Here is a 20130-nt window from a genome sequence, read left to right on the forward strand (position 1 = left end):
AAGATCATATGATGAGATCATCCAACTATATCATATGATGAGAGCATACGATGAAAAAATCGAAAAGATCATATGATGAGATCATCCAACTATATCATATGATGAGATCATACGATGAAAAAATCGAAAAGATCATATGATGAGATCATCCAACTATATCATATGATGAGAGCATACGATGAAAAAATCGAAAAGATCATATGATGAGATCATCCACCTATATCATAAGCTGAGGTTATACGATTAAATCATATGACGGGATCGCATGATGAGATCATACAGCTATATCATATGATGAGAGCATACGATGAAAAAATCGAAAAGATCATATGATGAGATCATCCACCTATATCATAAGCTGAGGTTATACGATTATATCATATGACGGGATTGCATGATGAGATCATACAGCTATATCATATGACGAGGTTATACGTTTATATCATATGATGAGATCACATGATATGCTATATTGGCGAAGTCATGGGAGAAATTTTTTCCCTTTACTATTATTAGTGTTTTACTAGTTATTATTTTATATGTATTGTTTAAAAAAAAATTAATCAAACTATTTCTAAACAAAAAGATGGTTTTTGTCAGAAAACGGCTTATCCTATTTCAAAAGTATGAGTGATACGAATTACAAGAATCAGTTTAAAATAAACGTAGGCTTGAATCCTTTAAGAATGATTAAGATTTTTTAAATTTTTTTGAGTACATTGTAAGTTTATATTTATATTTGTTGGTATAAATAAAAAGATTTTCACATTTTTAAACTTACGCGTATTGATAGAAGATCTAATTTCATTCGGTAATTTTGACTCCAAAATTAGGAACAGATTTTTTATCTTTCCGTTGGCTCCAGAATTAGGTACAGATTTTTTATCTCTTTCCGTTCTAAATAAAATGTTACACAATTGAGTCAGATTCAGAAAGTTATAGAAACAAATTTCTATGCTATTTACCTCTGCCAGTATTAAAAAATCAATACCACCATAGTGATTAGTAAGCCTTTGATTCAGTAAACCTTTGGTAGGTATGAGCACCGAATGTTCCAAAAAATGCAAAATGTGATATGGATAGCCGGTTATGAACTAATAGAGGAATGTGTAGAAAATTTATCAACTTCCTTGTGCCTTCAAGCATATACAAAATATTGATTGAAATTTTTATCCATGATAACGTTTCCGATTTTTTATTGTTCTAAATCAATACAAAATCGATAATTTGCCAAGTTTTAGTTGAAGTTATGATTTTTTTTTTAAATAAATCTTAATGAGTAAGTCCAAAGAGACTTAAAGATTATCTTAAAAGATAAAAATTGCAAAGTATAATTTTCTTTTCACATGTTTTAAAAAAGAAAATTATTTATAAACAAAAAATCTTTTTCAATTTTTTCTTAAATTTTTTCATTCATATTCTCCTTTTACCTGGTATCAAGGCGCATCCATTAAAGGTGGTAGCGCTAGACCAACAACAATATTTTGTACGTTTGATTGTCAGAGCAAGACATTGGAAAAGTAGAAACAAAAAATGAATTCGCCTTGATTCATTCTAGCCTGACAGTCCCATGAACACGGCGAAAGAAAAAAAACAAATCAGTTGATTCGCCGATACCACCTTTAATAGATTCACCTTGCCTGGCACCCATGTTTGTATATTCCTATAAATTTCTAAAATAATGAGAATCTTGAAGACCTTTGAGAAACAAGCTAAGCAATGCTAATGGAAAACTAAAAATGAAATATTCTGCCGCGATAATATTGTCGGGTTTCGAGATACTAACACTTTCTTCTATAGTACGAATATTAGCAACGATTTTTAATATTCTTCGAAGAAACTTTTTGCTCGAATATTGAAAACTTCTGGTGTTTTAAACATCACCATCTCCTCATGAGACTTTTTTCTGGATTCTCAAAGATAATTAAAAAAAAAAACACTCGTAAAGGCGGAAAAGTAGCAAAGAAATAGCACTTGATACCAGCTGACTGAAACTAAATTAGAAAAGCACTGCAATAGAGAATCCAAGGAATTCGAATGACCCGTTCAAAACTCGATGAGGCCTAAAAAGAAGTCTGATAAGCAGAAGTCAAAACTCGATGAGGACTAAAAAGAAGTCTGATAAGCAGATGTAGATGGTGTGAGAAGCTTTTTGGTAAGAAAAATCTAATCGGATGTTTGGTACTGGCTGTTGGGAGGCAACCGACGTTTCAATGTCAAGTGATCCACGTATTTTGGACTTGATCTTAAGTTTTTCTGAAACCTAGTTTATTTGTAGGCTTGAGTGTACTAAGTAGTACAATAAATTGGAAAAATTTATTTATATTTATTTAAAAATCGAGATTTATTCACTGTTCATAATTTTGGTATGCAGTTTTTTAAAGCTAAATAGCTTCGGTTTTGTTTTTAACATTTTTTAAAGTTTTTTTTAACAGCTGTCACCCCTCTACAGGCAATGGCAAACATCCGAGCGTGTTTCTGCTAAGAAAAAGCTCTTCATAAAAATATCTGCTGTTCGAAGTCGGCTTAAAACTGTAGGTCCTTTCATTTGTGGAACAACATAAAGACGCACACCACAAATAAGAGGAGGAGCTGAGCCAAATACCCGAGAAAGGCTAAAAGCACCAGATACACTTTAAGCACTCGTAATAAATAAGTTTCGTTTCTGCTACTGCATAACATATGTTTTGACTTCTAAAAATTTATTTAAATGATTTGAAAAAAAAAAAAAAATGTATTGCCAAAATTATTTGGAAGATGAAAAGGTATTACGAATTGTTATCTCCCTCTTTTATTTTTTTACCTCGTCGAGTATTTCATTACATTTACTTGACAATTCCACATTCTTACCATAATTGCCATTCTTCATATTGTATGGTAAAAATACTTCCGAAGCACCTTTCGTTAATTTCCCATTCACATACCTTTTAAGACTCTTTAAAATTAACAATATGTCAGGAGGAGTAGCGTATTTTTGCCCCTCAACACTCAATAAAAGTAATTAATTTGAAATATGCCAGTCATGTTTCTGATCATCATTAAAATGTACTTCTTTTGGCTCACTGGAAATTGCAGTTACATATGTATATACAAGCTTATGGAGATATCGTAGCTATGTTAATATGTAAATACTTCATTTATAGATACATATACTTGTCCATAGGTATTATTAAAGTACATAAGTTGCTTCCAAAGTGCAGAGAGGACGACGAGAATCAAGTTTCGTTAATGACAATATAATCAAGCAATTTGCTTCCTTGATGCTGGCACGACTACATACATACATATACATGTACAGGCACATGCAAATACGCTATTCCAGCGCTGTTTTGTATGTACCCTGCAGTCATACATATCTGCTAGTTGAGAACTACTTTACTACCAGTTTGCTTGCTGCTGAAATAGTTCATATTCTATTTTTTTTATGATAGCAACTGGTGTTATTAACATAACGATCTCTGTCGAAGAAATTTTAATTGTCAGTATGCGTTTATTTTAGACCAACTAATAATTCGGCCTCTGTAGCGGGGTACGAATTAAATAATCAAATTCTGTCTAAGTGCCATACCAATGCATGAACTAGTTCTTATTGGACATAAAAGGGTCTAGTCCAGTTTGTGAGGTCACTAGTTTTGGGCCAATTGAAGCAGTCTGAAAAAACTGATAAACGAGAGTTTCAAAAAAAATGTTATGATGCATTAAAACATTGCACAAAATTATTTCTTATCTTTAAATTTGTTCTTCGACTTAATATTACACCTGGCAAAAAATTGTGTATATAAAGAAATCAATTGAAAAAATTGTGCATTATTAATAATTATCATGACGATTTATTGGCAAAAAGTTCCCATTAAAAAAAAATTATTTCATAATAAGCCAGTTGAGGGTAAATCATCATCATTATCAATTCCTTTTGTTACGAATGGAATATGGGCACTTTGATGTTTCATTTGTAAAGCAATTTCCATATAAACACAATTTCGTGTGCCTGCTGCCATAACATTTGAATTTTCAATATTTCTGTGGGTATCATTTGGAGACTATATTGCTCGTCGGAATAATTAAATTTTTTTATGTCTGTGACTTGAAAACGTGGCGTATCCATATGTTAAAAGCCTAAGAAAGATCTGGTGATTTGCACGGTTAAGATGACCAGATGCTCAATAGTAGGAGGCCGCCTCTAACCTGAAGAACTTACGCCTTTTGCAGCAGCTCGCTCCGAGACAAACGCTGCGAACTTCGAGAGTCCTTTAAATTGTATATGTCGAAGTTAATTTAATTTTAAAAAATTTCATTAAGCGTTTTAAAAATATTTTATTATGCGTTAAATTATTTGGTATCTTTAAATTTCTTGACCGAATTAATATAATTTAATTTTGAAAAATTAAAAAAAAAGTTGTGCAAAGTTGTTTCTTATCTTTAAATTTGTTGTTAGAGTTAATATAATTTAATTTTGAAAATTTTATAAAATACTAGCGAAAACCCGCCCGTTCCGCTGGTCTTCTTTAAAAAAATCTAGATTAATTAATTAAATTAAGCCGAAAAATACTGTGTGTTTTTTTATAAAAATTCTCGCGCATGAATAGTAATGAAAGAAGTTTTAAATAGTAGTAGCAATTAAAAAACGTTTGATGTGATTTATATTACTTTATTACTTTTTTTATTGTAAAGAGCATTACAATATACAATATTCTTCGTTTCTCCATGCGTTGTTGAATAAATGAACAATACCGATGGCTTACCAACTCTTGAGCATGAAACATAAAGTTGGCCATGAGAAAAACATGGGTATTCTAAATCAGTACCACAAATTGATAAAGTTTGGCCTTGTGACTTATTAATAGTAATCGCGAATGCAAGGCGAACAGGAAATTGAAGACGTTTGAATTCAAACGGCATATCCGATGGTATCATTGGTATTCTCGGTATTAAAACGACTTCACCCGAGTATTTTCCATTCAAAATTGTTGCTTCAATGACGTTATTCATCAATCTCTTAACTGTTAATCGAGTGCCATCACATAGTCGTGGTTGATTTATGTTTCTCAACCTAATAATCGGTGCTCCTATTTTCAAGTTTAGCATGTGTGGCGGTAATCCAGGTAAATCAAGGGAATTCAAAAATTCAGTGGGATAATTTACAATATCATCTTGATTTGTAACAGTGTCAACGGATCGATATGTTTGTTCTGGACTTGGTATGTTAGCCAAAATAGCCGCATTCATTTCATTCACATCTTTATTTTTGCCAGCCATGATGGCTCGTTCACTAAGCCAATCATGATTTTTGTAGTTTTGAGGCAAATTTGGGAAAATACTTTGAATTAACTGTTCTTTCGTTTGACTTATTTGACAAAAGTTTGGTTGTAAAGTTATTAAGCCAGTTAAATTATCGACAGGAACTTTGCCATTTCCAATATCCAATAATTGCTGTGAAAATTCAGCAGCTGATGGATCATTTTGCATTAGAACACGTACATTTGTAGTTAGTTTGAGTGTTTGAATATTTCTCCACAAATATGATGATTTCAAACACGCAGCCAATTCATCTGCTTCAGTTGCTCGAGGAATAATAAAATCACCTGCCAGTAGCACTAAGGCACGACCAAACATTTCATTTTTACTACGTAAATCTCGTAATGTCCTATCAAGCACTTTCAGTGACTTTTTATGTGCCATCGTGTACTCATCCCATACAATTACGTGTGCGAAAAAGCGGAGAAGGAGAAGAGAACTGTTCTATTCCCCCCCGCTTTAACCCAGCTATGTGTTCAGGTGCAAATGACTTTTTTGCGTGAAGTCTGATATAAAATAAGTTCTATTCACTCTTCTTAAATTTACATAAACTTTTCCTGGCGAAGTAAAAAAACTGACATATATTTGCTTCAACCGTATATTTGTGAGTACACAGGTAATACGTAAATATATGAATGATAAAGGTAATATCTCATATTAGCATAACCTTTCTGCAAAAAATTAAGGAAACGATCACCAATCACACCGGCAGTGATACAATGAATTTTTCACTATAACTGACTTCAGATTAACGTTTATAAAATAAGCGTATATGTAACATTTTAAAATTTTTTTAGAATTTTTTTTTACTTTTTAATAATAAGTGGTCTTCCTCTTTCTCTTCCTCTTCTTCTACCTCTTCGTGTGGCTATTCCTTTTCCTCTTCCATCTCCAGCTCCATCTCCTTTCTTTATCCCGGAAACGGGCAGTAAAAATTACTTCACTTAAAAGCTTTCATCAACAGCTTCCATCTGATACCCATATTGTACAAACACATCCAAAGGCACCTTGGCCCACCTTTTCGGTTATGTCTCGAGACCCTGGTCACTCAGAGATCTAAAAAATACTCTGTATTAAAGCACTCATCAGTAGCTTTGATTTGATACCCACAATGTAAAAACACATCCTAGGGTTACCCGGTCCTCATTTCGGCCTTCGGCAGCGCCACCTGGTGGCGAGTGGAATCAATAAGCATATTATACTAACCTTCACCGTGGAAAAATATATATATATACCAAATTTCATAATAATCGGCCCAGACACACACGACCAAAATGTATTCAATTCTAATGAATGCTATCAGCGGTACAAAAAATACGTGCGGCAAATAGCAAAAACACACTCACTTAACTGACGCACCGCACACACACGCGTTATCGGATTTCAACCAAACTTCACAGAAACCTTTGCCAAAGTAACACCAACAATGTGTGAAACTTTCATTGTTTTCCTTACACGCGTTGCTGAGAGTACCCCGGACAAATGCACACTTTTTTTCGGCTTAATTTTTATATATATAGATAAATTTAAATTCTAAAATAGCAATTCGTCTATCATTTAAAAGCTTTTATTATTTCCGCTTAGTTGCACTCAAAATAAAAAAAAAAAACGAGTAAGTGGGATTTTTAAGATTAACTGCGCAGACGATTAACTCCATCAACATTCATATTCGTCTAATTCTCAATCTGGCATTCTCAACGTTTGCAGCAATTATATTTGTAATAGCAGAAAAAAATATTTAATATCATATTTAATATAAAATGTAATAATAATATTTAATATTATATTTAATAAAACTAACTTACCTATAATCGGGCATTTTTCAACTAGTACAATTGTGACCACTCGCGAACCAGTATGACTTCTTCCATCAAATACTATTTCATGACCTAAAATACTTACTGAGTGCTTTGACTTTTCACTCCAGGGTAGTTACAGAGACCCACTTACACATTCACAAGCATAAACAGCCAACTATTCATATAAAGTACTCGCACACACGCACACACACAGGCCCTGAATTATATTATATTGTAATAAAATATGCAAATTACATTCCAATAAAGTTGTGCAAAGCCAAAATGTGCGCAGAAACAAATTAAGCGACAGAAAGAACAGAGCCAGTACCTGAACAGCTACACAGCTGAGCGATTAAGCGCCAGTACGACTGACCGACTTGGTCACATACGGCTCATTGAAATTCCGATAGGAAAACAACTGTCAAATGACATTTTATGTAAAATGAAAAATGTAAACGGAAGGACACATGGAGACATTTCCTGAATCGGCAAAAAAAAAATATGCTAACCAAAGCGTGCACACCCACCCATGCATATGAAAACTTGCTTTCGTCAAGCACAAAAATAAAAAACAAAAAGAAAATCATTCTGTCATATCGATCATTGTGCTGGCATATTTCCGATTTATTTTCCATTTTATGTAACCAAAAATATTGTGAAAAGAAGAAGCAGAAGGAAAAAGCGTAACGAAAATAATATAATCATGTTGTTATAAAAATACATACATATGTACATACATACGTGCATAGCTACTTATTATGCCACTTACCTACACCTCCTACTTACTTATGTATGAACGCAGGCACTCACGTACCATATTTTCTTCTTCTTCCTTTCAGCATCATCTCGGTGAAGGCGAAATCTTTTGCAGATCGTGAGATACGCTACACGTTGAAGGCACAAGGACAAGGCGCTGGTACATTCAATATTGGTCCATCGTCGGGCATCGTTAAGTTGGCGAAAGAATTGGATTTCGAAGATTTACGACAGCCGCACGTCTACTCGCTGATAGTTACTGCCACCGAAGATTCGGGTGGTTTCTCCACATCCGTTGAGGTATGCGCATGCACAAACACACAAATAAATGTAATGTATATATGTCCGTATGATTCTGGTTGCCTTCCTTTGTATGCCTTCATGTAATTCACATAAGCAGTTAAAGAATTGTGAAAGGATTCATGGCATAAGCGGATAAGCAGCGGATATGCAGATGTAAATATGAAAATAAAAATGTGTGTCGATGGCCACACTCACAATTCAGATGCATTCATGTGTGCACTAAAATTGTTAAAAAGCGCATTCAATACCCATTTATCAATAATATTGACTATTGGAGAGTAATAAAAATGAGCCACTGTTGGTATGAAAAAAAAATAGGTTAAAGAATATAGAAGACGTGACTTACAGTGCGCAGAGTATTTGTGATAAATATTACAAACTACTAGTAAAAGAAAATATTACTTGTAAGTGAACTAAAATGTTCTGACCATCCTCAGAGAGTCATACCTCACGAGGAGATATTTTACTACCTCATAGGACAGAGACTTATTGTGGGGCAAAGCGGTTCTGATAATATGGACATCCAATATAAGATATGCTTTTGTAGGCCAATCGTTGAAAATTTCAAAAAAATCACGGGAAACATCAAGTTGCAGCGCATCGTGAGCGCTTATGCCATAACCCAAGAACTGAAGATTAGTTAGTAACCCATTTGAAACCACTTACATGAGGCTGATCTTAAGAAGAGGTTCTATGATTCGATGATTCTATGCTGGAAAATAACATAGTCGAGCCATTTTTGGAAACGGATGGTAACTGGCGATAAAAAATGTATATGTATAAAAAGACCGAAATGATCGTGCTCAAAATCCGGTTAGCCGGCCCACACGATCTCCAAGTACGGTGCACTAGACAAGGCTAGTTTACTGGGCCGGCATTCCTTTGTCGGACAAAACCCGAGTCATTCAAGTAATGTAGAATCGGCTGCCATGAGCATGATAGTTTGCTCTCCACCTTTGAAAGTTTGCTCTCCTGTTCTGCGCACACAAGCGCAATTGCTACTAAAGTACAAAACCGTAATATGGCCATCAAATCGCTTGCCGGCTGTACTTGGCGCAAAGACAAAGTAATGTTGTTGACCGGCCGGTTCTGAACAATGCTGCGCCGTCTGGCCGCCTGGCACTAGTGATTTTCATTGGATTAAGCTTCAGGCATGCCAAAAAACTGCAATCAAGACAGCCACGGGATGCCTCCTGATGTGTCCCCAACAACACCTACACAATGAGACACTAATGCTTCTCGACAAAGAGCAGAATCTGCTGGGGTAGTACCGAAGATTTCACCCCTGTAAGCACCTGCTTGAACCTGAGCTGCCTCGCTGGCACGTCAAAAGGCATATTTTGAACTATTCTGATGAGATCTAAGATAAAACGAAACTACAACTATTGGACCGGACAGTATATAGAGACAGACGCAAATGACATTTATCGGGGGACACTTACCACCTTCTCAAACTCCCGTCCTCTGAATGCCGACATCGGAGTCCAACCACCACCCATAGCAGATGAAGAGCTACAGAGCTTCACGTTCCCACGACAGTCGGTTCTACGTTACCGGAACGACCCGGATTTATATCTGGCCAAGGACTGCTGCTATACTAACAACAAGAGCTTCAACTACCCCGAGAGACCCGCTTATCTTTGGCACAATTACCTTCTAGAAACTGCAGCAAACTAAACTTCTACCTATCTAAAATCGACCCCGACATACCCAACATAAGTCCAGCATATGAAGGCACTCCGCACATTACTAACCACCTTTTCACATGTCCCATCAAACTTACGCACCTAACATCACTCTCCCTCTGGGCCCAACCTGTTAAAACAGCGCGTTTCCTGAGCCTACCATTAGAGGAGTTAAACGAAGACGACCGGTACCTACATTGCACTGGCAGGGTTTAATAAACTGCTACAGCAACAACATCTCCACGTACGGATTAATAATCACATTTTGCTCCGTGTTTAGTAGGATTGGTAGAAAATCGTCCATTATGAGCTGGTCTCATCGGATCAAACACTGAATTCGACTGCCAAGAACTGGCTAGATTAAAGTAAACGATTCACAAGGAACGGCCAAAATTTTTAAATAGTAAAGGTGTTGTGTGCCAACAACCGCAGTCCTAACACATTTTTAACAACGCGCCACATGCTTCGAAAGGTTAGGAGAGCAGACTTTATCACATGCGCAGTATAGTTCAGACTTGGAAGCAAGCATTTATTACACCTTTTCAAGTATTTCTAAAATTCTCTTAATGGTACATAGCTGACCTCAAAAATGGCTTGTGAACTGGTCAAGTTTTTTACCAATAAGGACGAGTACTTCTTTAGAAGTGAAATTAGGAAATTGCCTTCCAAATGGGAAAAAATCTATCGAAATGGCTCATGTTTAGTATAAATCGCGTATTCCTAGCTATGTTTATCTCACCGAATTAAAATCAAATATAGCCAACATTTTTACCTTCCGATTTCCGACAGACGAAAATAGATATTTAGAACCGCAAAGCTCTCAAAACTGAAAAAGGGCGTAGTTCGCTGCAGGGCTATTGAAAATTTTTTGAATCATACGCCTTTTTTAATACTTGAACTATAATTTAACAATCAGCAACTCTTCTAATTTCTTTATTTTTCTTCTCCCCTATAGCTAACCATACGCGTCACCGACGTCAACGACAATGCACCGAAATTCGAGCTACCTGATTATCAAGCACATAATGTGGATGAAGACATTCCTCTCGGTACGAGCATACTACGCGTCAAAGCAATGGATTCTGATTCGGGTGCAAATGCTGAAATAGAATATCTCGTCTCGGATGATCACTTTGCGGTGGACTCGAATGGCATTATTGTCAATAATAAACAACTGGATGCCGATAACAACAATGCCTACTATGAATTCATTGTCACAGCGAAAGATAAAGGCGAACCTTCCAAATCTGGCACTGCCACTGTACGCGTCTATACGAAAAACAAGAACGATGAGGAGCCAAAATTTTCACAACAGGTCTATACACCGAATGTGGATGAGAATGCCGGACCGAATACGCTCGTCACAACTGTTGTGGCCTCCGATAAAGATGGTGACAATGTACGTTTTGGTTTTGTCGGTGGTGGCACCTCTTCTGGGCAATTCGTTATCGAGGATATAACTGGTGTGATACGCTTACATAATAAAGCTATTTCACTGGATCGTGACAAGTATGAATTGAATGTGACAGCAATGGATGATGGTTCGTGTTGTGCTAATGGTGATCACACCATACACACCTCCACCGCTGTCGTTGTGGTCTTCATCACCGATGTAAATGACAACAAGCCGGTATTTAAGGATTGCGGCACTTACTATCCAAAAGTGGAAGAGGGTGCACCCAACGGGAGTCCGGTGATAAAAGTGGTCGCCACTGATGAGGATAAAGGCGTCAATGGACAGGTATGTTTTGAATATTTTTCACTTTCGTAGCTCATTTCATTCGAGGGGTAGGTAATTAAGATTTCTACAACACAGTAGGGGGTTGACCAGCACTCTATAGGGTTGATTAGTGTTTGGTGAGTGTGGGCACTAAGAAAATGTCGATTTTGTTTTACATAGAAAAGCAATAAAGAAATCCTTTAAAATTAGAATGGTAATATCAAGGCGGTGGTGAATGGTGGTGGCGCTGGCGTTGAGAAAATTAGAAACTATTTTCCAGTAGCAAGGATAAAAATTGCGTGAGCACACAGGCACAAAAGCAATAGCCGAAGGAAATATGGATGTGTGTATAGTATATACCACCTGTACGTTAGGGTGGCATAAAAAAAAGTTGATGTACTAAAAATTTGTGGCGCCACCCTTCAGAAGTGTATTGCATAGGAAAAGTACCTGCAATGTAAAAGAAAATACCTGTATTTCTTTCGTTGTTTTGACTTCTCTTAATATTTAGTGATACTGCAAAGCCATTGAAATATTTAACTTTTCTACACTGCCATAGAAAACTATTGCACAGATATTTATTGCTAAGCTTTAACTATTTATTTGTCTCTCATTTAATATAAATATTAATATTTTTTGTTTTATGGAAATACAGTTCATTAAACTAAAAAACCAAAAAAATTAAAGCTTCCTGCTTTTATGCAACAAATTTTCATCGGCCTCGGCGGCACACCTCCATCCGATGGTCTGAATTTTCGATGACGCTGAGGCATAATTGAGGTTCTATGCCGTTAATGTGTCGAATTATCTCATCCCTTAGGTCTTGAATTGTTGCTGGTTTATCGACGTACACCTTTTCTTTCAAATAACCTCAAATAAAGAAGTCCAACGGTGTCAAATCACATGATCTTGGCGGTCAATTGACATCGCCGCGTCGTGAGATTATTCGGCCATCAAATTTTTCGCGCAAAAGAGTCATTGTTTCGTTAGCTGTGTGACAAGTGGCACCGTCCTCTTGAAACCACATATCTTCCAATTCGGGCCATAAAAAGTTCGTTATCATCTCACGATAGCGAACACTATTCACAGTAATTGCCTGACCGGCCCTATGATGCCGCCGGCCCATAAACCGCACCAAAAAGTCACTATTTGTGGGTGCATTGGTTTTTCGGCAATAACTCTTGGATTATCATTCGCCCAAATGCGGCAATTCTGCTTATTGACGAATCCACTGAGGTGAAAATGTGCCTCATCACTGAAGATGATTTTCTTCACGAAGTGCGCGATATGCATTTTGATTTGAACGCCCGTTTTCATAATAAGCCTGAATAACTTTAACGCGTTGCTCGATTGTGCGCCTTTCCCTGATTTAAATTGAGTTAGTCTGAGATTGAAAAATGTCAAATGAAATGCAGAAACAATCTTGACGTTTAGGTGTGGTTCACATTCAACATGGGCCCTTAAAATTTAACCACCCTTTAGGCAAATTTTCGTCCTCTAAAATGCAAATCTAAACTACCTCAAAAATCCCATTGATTTTTGATAATTTTTTTGCTGACGGGCGTTAGGTGCTTTCTTATATATAAAAAAATATCGAGCATTCGTGACATGCACAAAACAGCCAGAAACAAAATTGGCAAAAAGCCATGCAATTTTGAGTTGCTTTAAACTTTGCACTTTTTATACCAAAATTTAGGGGACAATAAAAAAGCATACTGGATATTTTTCTAAAGATTCTGATTGAAGAGTAAGAAAATTTGTTGATGGGTTATTGTTTTTTCAAATTTAAACAAAAGTTGAAACTTGGATTTATGTTTTTGTTTTGGAAAAAAGAACTATATTTTTATAAAAATAATTATTAAAATTAAAAAATAAATTAAGAAATCGTAAAAACTTGTCAATAAGTTCTGCTGCAATTGTTAATTAACGCAGAGTACACAGGAAAAGGCCCTTCACCTAAAACTTCATATTTTTCAAAGCTCAAAACACAAAATTGTTAAAAAAGTATATTAACTGTTTGTTACAGGACCGCAAAGTAAACCTATAATTGAGCTTTTTTGTCAGTTTCTATTTTTATTATTCAAATTAGATTATTATTTCAATTAAAATGTAACAATTCGGCAGGTTTTGCGGGCCAATATTAATGCTCATCCAACAAAAATATTATTTTTTAGAGCTTTCAAAAAAAAAAAAAATTGCCAAAGAGGCCCTTTTTCATATAAAATACACTAAAACACATAAAATGTCATTGGCCTTGGGTCAACGGGCAGAAATTTAGTCATAGTTTGAAGATGGAAAGGAATCAAATTAAGACTGAAGTACTAGAGTCTAGGTAAAAGATTTTTATAACCAATTAAATTAAAATTATGTATCCGAAGAATATGAATAGTTTTGTAGGATATTTTATACTTAAAACCAGGTGTATATCTATAAATAAAATTCAGACACAAATAAAATTTAGAGCACGAACGATCAAATACTTTTCGAAGGCTCTAAAAATTGCATTACAAATAGCAGCTTTGTGCATTCGCAACGTACCATAAATGCCTATGAGCCTATATCTTAACACATTCTCGACGGGGCGTTGCTGTCTGTGCTTACTGTGGGTACGGGGCCGTTTTTTGTCAATTGCTACAGCCGCGCATAGGTTTACAAAAATTGCTATAATTTTTTATGTAATTAATATTTTTGAATTGAATTTTAAAGAAGGGAGCATAGGACTTGTTTATACACAAAAATTAGGGTTTGATATTATGCTTCAAAATATTTTTATTATTTATTATAAACATATTTTTCAATAATTTTGAAATTTCATTATAATTCAATATTTTTTTTTTGTATGGTATGCTTCAAAACATTTTTCAATATGTAGGGGAACTTTACAGTTCTTACACATGTATGACGTATCTCGACGTATTTTGTGCTAATAACATACACGACAACTTTTTTTTGCTGTCTTACCGTTGTTCAAAATTTTCACTAATTCGTAATGTTTTATATTTCCTGATGACCTTATTGTTGAGTCAAAACGGGGCGTTCGTGTAGAAGTTGAGGGCTCATTGGTTACTTTTTCGGTATTAGAATTTGATATATCAGGGCTTGTACTTTTATTAACCTCTTTTCCGTTGAATAAGCAGTTGAGTTATCGAAGAAATGTTGGAAAGTACAAATTTGAAAAAAAACCGATCTCTACTCATGGTAGTACCGAAAACTGGAGTTTCTAAAAGTTGTTGTTTCGACCAATTATTATATATTTTGTTTTTCCTTACTAATCCCATAAGTATATTAATATAAGACCAAATACTTTTTTCATTTCCCAAACTGTGATATCAACCCATTTACATCCATGTTCACGTTTTTTTATATTTTGGGCTATTTGCATTATGATATCGATTCTTGTCTTCCCCAACGAATAAAGATGTCAGATCGGCAATGCTTTGAGGATTGTTTGGAAAGATTTTCAGTCCAGAAGCTCCTTCATTTTGCTCATTACATCTTTCTATTTAAAAATCCGACCAATCCTTATCACTTTCTTCAACTTCTACTTTTTCTTCACTTCATTCGCAGTTTTTTCGTATAGGTTGAATTCAGAATCCTCACTGTCACTTTCATTTTCAACGATATTTGATAATGAATCTTCATATGTCTCCGAAATATTCTGAGTAATATTCCATTACAAAAATTACTGTAAATTACTATGTATAAACACAAAGCACGTGCTATTTGGCATGACTACCTCATAGTCTATAGATGCCTCTGTAGGTATCCACCACTTTGAGCGCTCCATTCGGCGACATTGGGCGTCATCCATCATGAATGTGTTAAGCAGAACTTGATTACTATTAGCTGCTTTAGTTTCTGTTGACTTTTACGCCTATTTTATGCAGATTTTGTGTGAGATGACCCATAGTAAAATTTCCCGAAAAATAATTTCATAGAACACATTAGAGGGCGACTTTACAAATGCATTGTTCTTCAAACTAATCCAAAAAAGAGTCAAAACGACACCATTTTGATGGAATAATTGTTTAAAATATGCTCTAAAAATATTTCTCACCAATTTCTACTATATATGTATATTCCAAATAGTTATTTCGCTCAGATAGGTTAGGTTAGGTTGACATGGCTGGCTGAAAGCCATCACATAGACCTATTGATCCTTAGTATTACCAGATGAAGCTAGACCCTTACGTTTCTTTGTAGTAGACATCTTGTGATACGGCTGCGTATTTTGCGAATCTGAGTAAGTTTTGGAGCTCTATCCCCGAGAGGTTTTCTAACTTCTCATATTGTAAAGCTCCTAAGCATTTTAATCTGGTTCTAGCTAATGCAGGACAGGAACATAGAAGGTGTTCTAGCGTTTCCCTCTCTTCTAGTTCATTGCAAAATCTGCAGCTATCGTTGTTTGTGATTCCTTTCTTGTATGCGGGCGCCGGTAGCAAATTGTGGCCTGTCAGCATACCGCTCAGAGAAGTATTTTAATAATTTTTTGACTCTTTTGATAAGCCTCAAAAAATATATACCTTAGAATGCAGAAACCCTTGGGAGTTTTACTATACATATGGGGCTAGTACTTTCATCCACAGTTGGAATCACCCTAAAATGTGGATCGCCATAAAAAAATCCTGATATTTTCTCTCTCTTTCAACACGCTTAAAGAATTATATGCAATATTTAGTACTTCCACTTCTTGTGCATCACCCTAATGTACTGTAATAAATAGTATAGCTCTTTACATATTGTAGCTGCCCACCTTAGCCAGCTTAGTAGAAATTTATGTAGTCAATTAATAAAGTTGAACATTAAAAATGGCCCAAACACGAACCATTTTCGCCCGACCAACACCGTAAATTCAATGGCTACACAATGCAAATGAGTGAACAGCAAAATAATACCAAAAGTTTGTACAAATACTCAAGCGCTAACTACCTTGCGGTAGGAAAGAAAATTCAGTATAATAACCAGTAAAATATATCTAGCAATATAGGCAGCTTGTTGAGCTTCACAAGTGTATGACCGTCAAAATGGAGAGCGTACTTCAGCGAAACCATAGCGCATTTTTCTTTTGTTCCTGTGATTGTATTGAAAAAAATGACCTTATTTTCGTTGGCAAGTTAATTTGAGATTTTTCATGGAATTCTACAAGTTCGCTCCGAGTTAATCATGGCCTAATAAAGAAATTCAATGGCAAACAGTTATTTACGATTAATGAGCAATAAAGTGAAAATAATATAAATATAACTACTGCACAATTGTTACGGCAAATAAATAAATATAAAAGGCATTGGTATATTTCCTAGTGGTCGAGATTTGGGAAAATTTGAGAAATTAGAATATCTAATCTGAGGTAAATTAGCGTTATGCTTTTTTTAAACAGTATAATCCACTTATGTTTGCTTAGAAAGTCTCATACCCCATTTTCTAAAACCTTTATGCCGGTGATATATAGGAATCAATAATTCAACATTTATATAAGAAAATTACAGGCTGTTTCATCTATTCTTGACCCATGAGAACTATAAGCAACTTAATTTAAAGTGAATCAATTTTGATTTCTTCCGGTTAAATTTTATTTAGTACAACATAATTCTTTGGATGAATAGCAATATAGAGACGATGGGACCATTTCCACTGACGCACATTTAAGCAATTTTTTCTGCACTTTTCATAATATTTTACCGCACTTCTCGGGTTATGAGATCGATTTCCTCGCTAATATTGTCCTTCCGAGAGTTGAGTGTTTCAGGTTTTTACTGTACATTTCTTTCTTTAAATAGCTCTACAGAAGAAAAGCAGGCGCTGCCCAAATCAGGTGTGTGAGGAGGGCAGTATTTGGATACATTAAGGGGAGGTTCTAGTCCAAAGGCCCGAAAATGTGCGTAATTTCCTAATTTTTTTTTTTGAGAGTATATATGTACGTATTATTTTTTTTAAACTTTTGTGCCATTTATTTGTCTATATTTTAAAAAGTTTACAAAAATTTTTCGAGTAAAAATAATATAAAATGGCAGCTCCAGCCCTCACTGACGATGGTCGTGCGCGGCGGTGGACAGTGTGCGCGGGGCACTCTACAGCCCTGCCAGGTGATATGAAACGAAAAAACCCAAAAAAATCTTAAGGCAGACGAAATTTGGGGGGCCTTATGAAATTCCGATTTTTAAAAAAAACCTTTTTAAAAAAAATGGTGACCCTTGAAAAAAAAACACCTTTTTTGCCTCTTTTCATTTGTTTTAACGTTAAAAAAAAACAATACTAAAATTTTCTTTTTAACAAAAAACGCTTCCTGAAGGCCCCCTAAATTGAATAAGCTTTAATTTGAGCCACCAAACGTCGAAATCGATGTAGTCGTTGAAGCAGAATCGCGCCCCGCAGGCAAAAAAAGGTGTTTCGAGAAAAACGCGTTTACAGTTTGACGAAGAAAAAATCGTATATAATGTTTTGTTTTACACCTACATCTAATCAGGTATTCCCGCAATATACAGGATTCTTTCCTCATCTTCAAAAGGCTGTTTTTGCTCAACTTTGGTGCTGATTTGTCAGTTCTGGCCTTTTTCGCCAACACTGATAGAGTCGCCACCGCTGATGTGATGTCATCGTCCGTCTTCGCGGCAAAGTTTTTACTATTTATTTCTATGACAAACTCCAATATCTCCATGGTTTTTCATACTGATGAATAGCCTTCATTGAAGATGCTGGAAGCTATATACGCTGCTATTCTGATTGCTTGTTCGCCACAATTTATTTCGTACGCACTATTTACTAAAGGGCTCGAAGAAACGCGTTGTTGATTATTACACTTGCACTTGATTACTAAATTAAAATCAAGTCCATGTTCACACGTATGAGAAAAAGTTACATCACTGTCACATTTTGTACACTTTAGACATTCAGATAAAAAGTTGAGAAAAGTCGAAAAATTGAAAATGACATTACTATGGCCACCGTCAATTTCAATATCATCGTAACTCGCGTCTTTCATTTTTTTTGGCCGAAGTACTGGCATATTCTGTTTCTCCTTCAATTTGATCTGGATTGTAATAAAATTTCTTTTTTCGTGGCCGATACGGACAAGTATCTCCCACTGATTTTCGCGTGATCAGCATTTTCGATCACTGTCACTTGCCAGAGATTCGAAACGTTACTAAAATATGTTACTCTGAATAGAAATTTTTTGCGAGGGGCACCAACTTACTACCTGTAGTATAGATAAGCCGCTCAGGCGCCTCACCTCGAAGCGGCTCCAAGCGGGCGCTTCTACTTGTTTTTCAGCCAATACACTCTCTCGTCTATAAGCTATACCTCGTAAAATCCTTCATATGCCTTCGTAAATGCCTTCACATTTTTAAGACCTTAAGGATGAAAATAAAGTAATACAAAAAAATTAAATTTTTGTTGGTCGATTTTGACTAGAACCTCACTTAAGATCACTTTTCCATCAAATTTCTTCAGCCAATGATTTTCTGATCTTGACTTTGAGAGGTAGTTTTTTGTGGAAATCGGCCGGGGACACTGTAAAGGTTTCTAACTTCGGTATACCCTTGCACCCATTTATTTATGAAAGTCTTCGACTTCTGCAAATATTTTGCTGCAGATGCACGTGACAACATCGTGCGCATTGCAAATGTATCATAAAACTAACACCCCGCATAACGCGTATTGGGAAGGGATACACCTACTTAGCAGCATTGAAATGGTTTTTTATCATGTTTACTCCACTCGGGAGAATACGGCCTCGACAAGACTCAGTCTTGCGTTGCTTTCGTTAATCTATTTTGCTTTCTGACAGGGTAGGTGATTATAAGGGAACTCTAGGTTTTAATTGACTTGGTCACGTTTCTGTTAGATAGACTATATTTTATATCAATTAATCAGCATTTGAGGGGTTAGTTTATATGACAATAAGACGCGGAAGAAACTATCAGTACATTATTTATATTGAAGATGCGAAATAGTGAGTTTTATTAAGAGTCTGAAAACATAGGTACTCGTATAACTGGATTATTACAGTAGTATCGAAATTCTTATAATCAAATGGCGATGATTATTTTTACCAAGGGTTCTGTATACAAGGGGTCACCCTTCAAGTTTTTTCTCTTCTCTCTTTGCATTTCTTTGAGCTAGGAAGGGTTTGTAAACGTGCCATTTGAAATATTTCATAAGCCTCAATAAGAATTGTAAAATGTGGATAAGCTAAAGAAACTACGTATAAAAAATGGTTTAGCTAGCTGCTTGGTTTTTATACCAATTTAAACTCTTTGAGTCATAAATTACTACGACCATAGGGGAATTTTCATTTCATTTTCTTGCCCGGCTAGAACCTCGGCCGTGGGCTGTTTGCCATCGAGCTCATTGCGCGTTACCATCGCCCCCATGAACGCATCAAATCTGGGGCATCACGTAAACTTGGAATATTTTAGCTTGAACAAAATCTACGAAGAGTAGTTGCACACGAATCATTTGCCTTGAAATATGCTTTGACTGCGAACGCACGTTGTTCACCCGACCGCCGCACACTGGGGATTTTTGTACAGAGGTACGGAAAAAAGTATACATCCCAAAAAATATTTACATT

The 20130-nt window shown here is 35.6% G+C and overlaps 1 protein-coding gene across 1 annotated transcript in view; it reads left to right on the forward strand.

The window, feature by feature from the left end:
* The window catches only part of LOC129247914 (neural-cadherin-like), a 110434-nt gene that overhangs the window by 3319 nt on the left and 86985 nt on the right, over positions 1–20130 (forward strand). Inside the window, exons 2-3 of the mRNA XM_054887283.1 lie at positions 7934–8150; positions 10794–11579. Coding sequence (XP_054743258.1) covers positions 7934–8150; positions 10794–11579 — 1003 coding nt within the window. The remainder of the gene's footprint in view (positions 1–7933; positions 8151–10793; positions 11580–20130) is intronic.

Source organism: Anastrepha obliqua, chromosome 5 (genome assembly GCF_027943255.1).
Source record: "Anastrepha obliqua isolate idAnaObli1 chromosome 5, idAnaObli1_1.0, whole genome shotgun sequence".
Taxonomy (NCBI): domain Eukaryota; kingdom Metazoa; phylum Arthropoda; class Insecta; order Diptera; family Tephritidae; genus Anastrepha; species Anastrepha obliqua.